The sequence below is a fragment of the Pempheris klunzingeri genome, chromosome 8 (assembly GCF_042242105.1).
Source record: "Pempheris klunzingeri isolate RE-2024b chromosome 8, fPemKlu1.hap1, whole genome shotgun sequence".
In the NCBI taxonomy this organism is placed as follows: Eukaryota; Metazoa; Chordata; class Actinopteri; order Acropomatiformes; family Pempheridae; genus Pempheris; species Pempheris klunzingeri.
In genome coordinates this window covers 22,362,280-22,372,796 of record NC_092019.1, presented here as the reverse complement: position 1 = coordinate 22,372,796, position 10,517 = coordinate 22,362,280, and the positions used below count along the sequence as shown (strand labels likewise).

Sequence of the window (10,517 nt, the reverse complement as noted above, 5' to 3'; positions counted from 1 at the left end):
TTCCTGCCTCGTTTACACCACCATTTGATGATTTCAATTGTTTTCGTTTGTGTGATTCTGTTGCTTCTTGTTCTTCTCGTGTAATAACACAAAAACAGGGGAAAACCTCCATCATCACTTCCTCTGTCTAGTCAATGATACTTAAATGTCAAGCACTTGACTAAGTCATGTTGACTGGATGTACTTCCTGTATTCAAGTGTGTTTTTCTTCTGAATATATATTTTTATTATTTATTCAGATGTAGCATTAGTCACATGTGAATGCTCATGTTGAACCAGCTGTTCACCATGTGATAGTGTAAACTGCCTCAGAACAAATATTAGTAGCTGGAACCTTAAAAAAGTGTGTTTTTCATTTTAGTAAGAGGCTGTTTGAGTCTGGTGAAGGAGAAAGAAAGGTGGATAAAGGTCAAACTGTGTAGTCCTCAAAGATCAATAAGGCAACAAGTGAAGGAGGAAATTACTGCAAAACACTGAATTTATGTAATGCAGGAATTAATTCCCTAAAGATTAATGAAGTGGACCTAGAAGTGGAAAGTGAAATTCGAATCCCCAGCAACTGGGAAAATCTGAAAAGTCAACCACATTTTCTGCATCCCTCAAAAAATACTGTTTGGATGGCCTTTAGCAAGGCACTTAACCAAAGTAAAAGTAGATGTGAAACTACTAGCCTGCCTGCTCCGCTAGTCGTTAAAGGTCGAAAAGAGTGAACTCTACTGTAATGGTACTGTATGTCTTAGTCACCTTCTAAACTTCTTAGTCAGTGACTCCATCTTCACAACTCCTGTTTCACACGGAAAGGACAGAGTTGATTGGCAGTTCAAGTTCAAGATTATCATTGAAACGAGTCACCTGTGCTTTGAAACCCCGTATTAGCTTAGCTTATTTTAGGGGTGCAAAGCCAGAGCAATTTTACTTGTATCTTTTAATATTAACAGCTGTAGAGTAATGTTACTAGCACAGGTGCTGTCAGCATCATGCAGGGCAGGACAGTGACAGAGAGCCTAATAATTGCATAAAAATGATAGCCTGTTAAAGAATAGCTTGTAAATGGACCCTGCCACTAACAGTTAACTACTGGTTGGAGCTCAGTCCACACACTGACTGATGTAAGTTAACCTTAACTTATAGGCTTTAACGTAACATTAGCTGCTGTCAGAGCACAACACTGTTAGCTAGAATACTGTTAGTAGAGCAGGACTGAAAAGTAAAATATTTCCATGGTAATTTGCCAACCTGTGGACTCAGTAAGGTAAAAACAGGTGTCCACTGAATGGAGTTGTTGACCTTAAAACACCAGCTTGATCCTGGAGAATAAAGGGACATGACTGAAAGTGGATCAAATGAATATTTTCTGTGTATCTTGCGCTTTCTAGGTCAAGCAGAGTTGATGAATATTTGTGTCTTCAGGTCATTTATAAAATAATTTAATACAGATGGTTTTCTGTTTACATTAAGGTCTATGGTGGGTGTCGTTTGTTTTCCCCCAGAAAAGGACGGAGACGTGTTGGAAGCTCAGATTCCCAGATGTGCTGAAATAATTTTAGTTAAAGGTTAAAGATTAGATCATGTTATCATGATCTAATCATTATCATGTGCCAGATTTACCATTCCTCTCACTCCCACTGTCTAAAAAGTATTTAGTCAGCCACCAATTGTGCAAGTTCTCCCACTTAAAAAGATGAGAGAGGCCTGTAATTTTCATCATAGGTACACTTCAACTATGAGAGACAGAATGAGAAAAATAAAAAATCCAGAAAATCACTGTCTGATTTTTAAAGAATTTATTTGCAAATTATGGTGGAAAATAAGTATTTGGTCAATAACAAAAGTTCATCTCAATACTTTGTTATATACCCTTTGTTGGCAATGACAGAGGTCAAACGTTTTCTGTAAGTCTTCACAAGGTTTTCACACACTGTTGCTGGTATTTTGGCCCATTCGTCCATGCACATCTCCTCTAGAGCAGTGATGTTTTGGGGCTGTCGCTGGGCAACACGGACTTTCAACTCCCTCCAAAGATTTTCTATGGGGTTGAGATCTGGAGACTGGCGTGGCCACTCCAGGACCTTGAAATGCTTCTTATGAAGCCACTCCTTCGTTGCCCGGGCGGTGTGTTTGGGATCATTGTCATGCTGAAAGACCCAGCCACGTTTCATCTTCAATGCCCTTGCTGATGGAAGGAGGTTTTCACTCAAAATCTCACGATACATGGCCCCATTCATTCTTTCCTTTACACGGATCAGTCGTCCTGGTCCCTTTACAGAAAAACAGCCCCAAAGCATGATGTTTCCACCCCCATGCTTCACAGTAGGTATGGTGTTCTTTGGATGCAACTCAGCATTCTTTCTCCTCCAAACACGACAAGTTGAGTTTTTACCAAAAAGTTCTATTTTGGTTTCATCTGACCATATGACATTCTCCCAATCCTCTTCTGGATCATCCAAATGCTCTCTAGCAAACTTCAGACGGGCCTGGACATGTACTGGCTTAAGCAGGGGGACACGTCTGGCACTGCAGGATTTGAGTCCCTGGCGGCGTAGTGTGTTACTGATGGTAGCCTTTGTCACTTTGGTCCCAGCTCTCTGCAGGTCATTCACTAGGTCCCCCCGTGTGGTTCTGGGACTTTTGCTCACCGTTCTTGTGATCATTTTGACCCCACGGGGTGAGATCTTGCGTGGAGCCCCAGATCGAGGGAGATTATCAGTGGTCTTGCATGTCTTCCATTTTCTAATAATTGCTCCTACAGTTGATTTCTTCACACCAAGCTGCTTACCTATTGCAGATTCAGTCTTCCCAGCCTGGTGCAGGTCTACAATTTTGTTTCTGGTGTCCTTTGACAGCTCTTTGGTCTTGGCCATAGTGGAGTTTAGAGTGTGACTGTTTGAGGTTGTGGACAGGTGTCTTTTATACTGATAACGAGTTCAAACAGGTGCCATTAATACAGGTAACGAGTGGAGGACAGAGGAGCCTCTTAAAGAAGAAGTTACAGGTCTGTGAGAGCCAGAAATCTTGCTTGTTTGTAGGTGACCAAATACTTATTTTACAGAGGAATTTACCAATTAATTCATTAAAAATCCTACAATGTGATTTCCTGGATTCTTTCCCCCCATTCTGTCTCTCATAGTTGAAGTGTACCTATGATGAAAATTACAGGCCTCTCTCATCTTTTTAAGTGGGAGAACTTGCACAATTGGTGGCTGACTAAATGCTTTTTTGCCCCACTGTATGTGACTTAAACCGAGCCTGTTTGTGTCCCATTTACAGTGCACAGACCTTTTCCCAGGACTTAGCAATTAGCATCTAAAGAAACATTTCCCAAATGAGTTGGCAGAGGTCAAAATAGAGCTAAAAATAGAGTGAATGTTGAACTTGTAATACTTTTTAATGCTGTTATTGAATCAATTATTTTATTATGTTGAGAACGTGAGCTTTTATTTTTTACAAGTTAATGAAATAATCAAAATGTTACCACAGAAACCAAAAGCCTGTTTCCTCATCACTTAAACCGTGCTAGACCTTGCTCTAAGCACAGTGTGACGCGTAGATCAATAATGTGTCATAATATTCACAAATTGTGTTTGGCAGTAATCTGTTTGTCAGTGTAAATTGATCAGTGTTGGATCCTGTCCAGGCCAGTGGGGGCAGTAGAGCGAGTCTGATTTCTCCTGTTTAACAGGATTGTTATCTGGCTGCTTGTCCTGCCATTCAGGATCTACAACATATGCATCCTGGCATGGCACTCCTGATGAAGTAATATGAGGAAACAACCTTTTGTTTTCTCATGATAACTTGTTGGTTATCTTATCATCTCAAGATAACAAAGTTATGATATTATAATAGAAAATGTATTAATTCCACTGATGCAAATTCCTTTATGTTAGTGTTAACCAACTAGCCTCTGGGTACAAACCTCATCAGACTACATTATCATTTTGTTTTGGAGGCATTTTATATGCTCTCACACACACATTGAGTACAGCATCTATGTAATCTGCTCTAACTTTTATTATACTTATCTCAAAGGCTTTTTCTCCAACCAAACCACCACATTTATTTCTTATCACTTAGTTAAATTGACTTCTTGGACCACGTTAACCTGCCCGCTGAGTTTGGAATCAGCTAATTTCATGGATATTACTACGGGATAATGGAACAATCCCAGACTCAGATAAGTACCCAATCTAATATATTGGTTTTTAGATAAACTCCTGACAAGTACAGTAGGGAAACGAGGAGGTAAAACACCTCATAGTGGGTACAGCGTAACTTCTTTTCAGCAAAGCGGAGGTTTGTAGGCCACCAGACTATACAGTCTAGTGGTAGCGGAAGCCACCTTGCATTTGTGGTTAAACCTTGTCTCGTCCTAGTTTATTCCCTTACACATCAACAGCTCCCACTGAGGGAGTGATGAGACAGAAACTAAAACCTTGTGATGTGGATTTTTTGTTTCTTCAAAAACTGGCACCTGTGATTGTGTCGCCAGATAAATCTGAAAATGAAGCTCATTGCATCTCATCTTGTTTGCCCACAACAGCTTCCTTCCTTCACTTCTTACCTCCTCTGCCTCCCACCCTCCTTTCCTTCCTGCCCCGGGGTATAATCTTTGTCGGCATTGTGGTTGAGCTCCACTGCGTGATGACCACACAGTCCTGGGATTTCATGATGCAATCCACGCGCAAAATAGGCAAAGAACAAAAGAGGGTTTATTCAAAGCGGTCCAGATATGGCAGGGGGAGTTACATGTGGAGAATATGTCACCATATAATCAGGAGAGGACTGATAGTGATTCAGTTAGAACAAGAAAGGGAAAAGGAAAGGGCACCCAGATATGAAGGCTCAAACTCAGGAGGTTCAGTTTCCAGTGTTATATTCCTCTATGAAAAGAGGTATTTGTCTCTGGGAGGAATCCAGTGGGAGTTTATGAGTTACATATTACAGATGACCTCTGACTGGGAAAATGTGCTTTTTTTGTCAACTTGGAAAGGTCCAACAGATTGTAGAGCATGATACAAATCACTGTATATAAAACCAGGAAATAAAAGAAGAACGAGAGAGAAAACAAAAAGAGGTCTTGGCCTATTAAATTTGTGTCTATATTGTTCTTTTGATTTATCCAGATCCAGACATGACAGCATCCCCGTTTTTAGCAGTAAAGATCCACTTTCCATCACACATATCCTTTACTATGTCCGTCCACTGTGTAAGACTGGGAGATCCCTTTTTACATCTGCAGTTACCACTTTTTGGGCAAATGTTGTAATTGTTTCAGAGGTACAGATTACATTTTAACACGTCTGCTGTTATCAATCCAAGATACAGTATCTTACTGTCTTTAAGCATTTCAAAACCTAAAATGTCTCAAAGGATTAAATATATATTCTCCTGAAATATTCTAATCTTTTCACACTTTTCACAGAAAATGTAGGAATGATTAGCATTTGTGCGCCTACACAATCTCCCGGCACTGCTGTTAGGTACGGAGTTGTTTATTTTTAATGTGAGTTGTGATGAAATTTACCGTGGATGTGCGTCGTGGTACGTTCATAGAATATCAATCCTCCTCTGATATTTCTGCTTGACTCCAATTTCACTTTGACACACACAGAATATCTTCATGGATCTCCCCACTTCATTCTTTCAAAATAACCATGATAAGGTGCAGACCCTAATCATGGTTATTTTGAAAGAATGAAGTGGGGAGCGTAGCCTGTATATGTGGTTCCTGTACAGTCTGATGCCACAGGATATCACAACCAGAAGCCTCATTTGGTGAATCTTCTTATGAATAATCGAGAGGCAGTGGGTGAGAGAGCAACAGGAACTGCAAAATAGCAGTGTAGATATTTGTTTGTGTGTGTGTGTGTGTCATGTGGGTGCATATCATGATGGTGATGATATCATCCTGCAACATCTTGCGGTCGGTTAGTGTTTGCATGCTGGAATGAAACAGTCAAAGCCAAGAGGTGCGATTACACACACGAGAATCACGCACACACACACGCACTTAAAACTATTTTTTCTATCGCAGCACTTGAGTCCTTTCAGGTTTCCAAGATACACAAAGAGTTCGCTCACAAAGTCATGCTGCACTCTGAGCAAACAAACAGAGCAATCAGTACAATGCAAGGGAAACTGAATGAGAAAGAGATCTATAATTGGTGCCAAAAACAGCCACTGCCAAATAAAAACAGAACTTGCTGGACATTTTAGGCATGTGTGATGAAAAACCCACACATTTGAATGTCAGGTGAGAAAGTGAAATGGGGAAACGGAGGCAGAGACAGCAGCCGATAAGGAGAAGTGTAAAAACTAGTTTGTTGAGTGGTTTGAACTGAGTTTCATCATCAACCTGTTCTGAAACAGAAAGGCGAGAGTTGTCAAGTTTTCTCTTTTGCGCCTGAGGTAGTTTTCAAAAAGAATTGTCTTTATGTAAAGGTGTCATAAAGAACAAAGAAAAAAATCTCCAAAATCCACATTATGGTGTTCTTGGGACGTTCTCTTCTATTCTTTTATATAGCAGCTAACACGCTGTGATGTAGTTACAAGCAGATATAAATCTTTACTGATTTAATTTTAATAAATGCTGTAACTTCTCCTTTTGGCACCCTAAGTGCAGGCTGGTGTGTAGGCAGATACTGAATGATAAGATAGTCAAACACGTCAGACATGTCCTTATATCTGCTTACAGCTACATCATAAACCGTTCACTAAGTATTTATACTGTGCTTATAAATGCTATCAGGCAGTTAAAGCAAAGTGCTGCCAAAATAGCCGATGAACAGGTGGATTGTTTACACGAGCTCACATTTTTGTGGTATTTCAAAACATCTGGTCTGAAGTGACCTCAAGAAGCCGGTTAACCGATTCATTTGTAATCCTCAGCACTTTGAGACAGAGCTTACATTCTTTGGGTGGCTCGAGTCAGTAATGAGCTCAGTATGTCTTTATAACTTTGAGCCTGCCTCAGTGTGTGTGTGTGTGTCCAGTATTTGTGCTTGTGCATGAATGTCTTTGTCTGTGTGTTACAACATCGTGTACATTTTTTGAAACCCAAAAGAAGCGACCAACCACTTTCCCATCCTGAAACCGCGACTCCCATTGGGTACGGCACTCTGGTAAAACTCCACTAAAATTTCTGTGACTTCTCTTTCCCTTCTGGTCGCGGCTCTTTTCTCTCCATGGCCCAGGTCGCTCTGCTGCTGCCTCCTGCACTGTCTCCGCTTACAGAGTGACATCACTGGAGTTTCCCTTCTGCAGAAGCAGCTGCCACAGCATAAATACTACAAGCTCTCCGGCAGAAGTTCATTCTAACACAATAGCAACACAAAGAGAGAAGTAACACCACAGAGCGCTGGAAGCACCTGGAGACTCAGACAGAGCATCCAGTCGAGTGGTTAGTTGGTAAATATTTCTCATCAGCAAGCAGGGAAAGCTCTTAAGATCAGAGCGCACAGCATGGCGGCGTACACAACTGCACCAGAAGACGTGGAGATGGGCCTCAAGGAGAGGATGGTGGTTTTGGTCGAAAAGAAGTCATCTACAGGGTTGATATGGAAGGTGACCGGGGCCCTTCTCGTTATGGCCCTTTGTTTAGGAGGCATCCTGCTGTTTGCTTGGTACTGGAATGGAAGGCCAGAAATGATGGTAAGGACTTGCTTTTATCTGAATCCTTTTAAAACCCTACGATTTTCAGGCAAAAAGGACATTTCTGTGTTTATATCGCTAATTAGTTTTTTTCTCTTTTTACAGACAAAATCAAGCTACACGGAGGCACTAATCGAGAAGGACACTACCGAGAAATCAGGTGATTACATGCATGGATGCTCATTTAAAATGCTCACAGGTTTTGCGAGATCCATTTGAGTCTTTGTGGATTATTTGAGACAAGCTCTGGTTTGTCTTCCTCTCCGCAGATCCACACTACAGGCTGAGGCGTATCAGCAGCAAAGCCAAGGCAGCCATCCATTTGGAAGGTGAGTCATAGCTTTCCTTGATTCGGCCCTCAGGAAACAATGGGCTCATAATCTTGGCACTCTTCCACTTGGTGGAAGTGGTATTTGTAGCATGCTATTCAGAAGTTCTGTAGTCAGGAGCACCATAAGGAAGTTGCTGGATAACTTACTCATAAGTTACTCAGTCAATATTTCCTAAAAACATACAGTTTATTATTCGCTCCCAAAAGAATCAAGATTTTTCAAGACTGTAACAGCGCTTCTTCTTCATCTTCCAGGTAGCTACGAAGAGGGCGAGAGTTTGAGCGACCAGATAGAGTGGAGAAACGGTCAAGGCCAGGCGTTCGCTCAGGGCGGCTTCCGACTCGAGAACAACCAGATCGTCATCCCACAGACCGGCCTCTACTTCGTCTACAGCCAGGCGTCGTTCAGAGTCTCCTGTAATGATGGCGACGAGGAGGGAGCGGGAAAACGCCTCATGCCTCTAAGTCACAGGATCTGGCGCGACTCAGATTCCGTAGGCAGCAAAGTCTCTCTGATGAGCGCGGTGAGGTCGGCGTGCCAAAACACTGCTCAGGAGGACAGCTACAGAGTCGGACAGGGCTGGTACAACGCCATCTATCTGGGCGCAGTGTTTCAGCTGAATAAAGGAGACAAACTGTGGACGGAAACCAACCAGCCATCAGAGCTGGAGACCGACGAGGGCAAGACGTTCTTTGGTGTGTTTGCACTTTGAAATGACTTTTTGCTTTGAAACTTACAGAAACGATACAAAGCTCCGCACTGTGCCATGTGTTTTGGCTTTTTAAGAAAAAATATTATGTATGTATTTTTTTATTCCTTTTATTATTCATCTTCACGGTGATGGAGAAATGTTTAAATCTCAATGGAGATAAAGCTTGTTGCTGAACAGGCGCTGCTGATTTTTAAAAATCCTATGAACTGTAACAGTTTGTAACATTTTAGGCACTTTTTCTACATTATTTATGCTGACCTGAGATTGTAGCAGACTAGACTTTCTCTGCTGTATCAGATGATGACACAGCTCTTCCCTGGAGAGTTTAGGTTCAAGGATTATGAGGATTATGTTCAGAACTGTTTGTAACTAACTTGTATGTATTTATTTGTATTTATTTATATTTAACTGTTGGGATTAGGTGTTGAAGATTATATTTATATACTTAATGTGCACATAAACCTAAATAAAATACAAAGAAAATCATGTTCTTGTTTCACTGCAAAGGATGAACTCATTTCATAGCTGAGATACCAAATAGAAATTTGCAGCTGAGTTGGCAAACAGCCAGCTAGGGCAGTAGTTCTCACACACACGAACACACGCACACACACGCACACACACACACACACACACAGAGGAGTGGGCTCGGACCATTATTTGGCAAAAGCTGCTATGAAATTCCTCTACAGCCAGCAAATACTTCCTTTGTTAGATCAGACAAGACGAGGGGAATTTCCTACTTTTTTGTGTCTTGCCGAGTGCTGTGTCAGGTGGAGGCCCGCAGAAGCCTCAGCCCAGAGCGGGTTTTCCCCAGTGACACCCCCCCACACACACACACACAACCTCTCTCCCACCACGCACACACACCCTACATCCTCCCTCCTCCCCCACGCCACCGACCCCTTCCCTCTATTACCACATACCTCATCTTCAGTCAGCTGGAAAGAGACATGACATGAGAGGGAGTGTGTGTGTGTGTGTGTGACTGCAGTCTGTCTGTGATTGCATTTAGTGTGTATGTGTGTGTATTATGCGATCATGGGACTGCAGCTCAGCGGGTTTTGACACATTGCCATCATCTAAAAACACACATTACACAAATATCAGATGTACTTGGGCGTGATTTGTCTACTTTTATCTACAAACATCCGCTTATTGTCTGAGTAACGAGGCTCCCACTGGCCGTCACAGCTGGTCATTGAGTTGAAAACAGCTTCCCTCTTTCCTTTAATGATCTCTTCTCCTGGGTTTATTTGCTCTTTGACTCCCACGGGCCAAACTGGAGAAAAGTATCAGGTTTCACTGACAAATAAACTCAGCCTGACAGAGTTAATTGCTCAAAAGGTCATTGTGAGTCAGGAAAGCAATAAATAATTGGTGACATCTAGTGGATGATGTAAACATGCTCGGACGTGTTATCCACACAATATCGAGACTCGAGACAAAATTAGGGAGCTGTTTGAAAAAATGCACGTTTTGTAAAAAGCTAAACATTGTAGCTATAAATTGTAAAATTGTGGTGCCTCAGATGTTTCAGAATTGAGGTGATTCAGTGTTACCTGAGCTGAAATTTGGATGAAAACTTCACTATTTCATGTCATTTCAGAGGTAATTCAACTTTCATTTTTGTCTCCGTTTTTTTTTTTTTTCATTTTTGGAAATGAACACTGTAACTCCCTGTTTGTTTATCCTGCACTTCTGCTGATGCGAAAGGTATCATTGAAAAACAAAAATACCCAATGAAAAAACAAGTATTTTATTTAAGGTAACCATATATTTGCATACACATATTCTGAAATATATTAACATTTAAGATCTTAGAT

At 41.4% G+C, this 10,517-nt stretch overlaps 1 protein-coding gene across 1 annotated transcript; it reads left to right on the top strand.

Annotated features, from left to right (window-relative positions):
* Positions 1-7,458: 7,458 nt before the first annotated feature.
* Positions 7,459-8,728, top strand: tnfb (tumor necrosis factor b (TNF superfamily, member 2)). The gene is made up of 4 exons (XM_070835130.1): positions 7,459-7,647; positions 7,753-7,807; positions 7,917-7,976; positions 8,234-8,728. The coding sequence occupies exons 1-4, from the start codon at positions 7,459-7,461 to the stop codon at positions 8,689-8,691; spliced, it is 762 nt and encodes a 253-aa protein (XP_070691231.1). The 3' UTR covers positions 8,692-8,728.
* Positions 8,729-10,517: the final 1,789 nt, after the last annotated feature.

What these genes read in the sequence shown, in the direction of transcription:
- tnfb (XM_070835130.1), top strand. Translation starts at nt 7,459, where the DNA reads ATGGCGGCGTACACAACTGCACCAGAAGACGTGGAGATGGGCCTCAAG. An exon ending in ATGGAAGGCCAGAAATGATG is followed by an intron (nt 7,648 to 7,752) that starts GTAAGGACTTGC and finishes CTCTTTTTACAG; the next exon opens with ACAAAATCAAGCTACACGGA. An exon ending in GGCAGCCATCCATTTGGAAG is followed by an intron (nt 7,977 to 8,233) that starts GTGAGTCATAGC and finishes TTCATCTTCCAG; the next exon opens with GTAGCTACGAAGAGGGCGAG.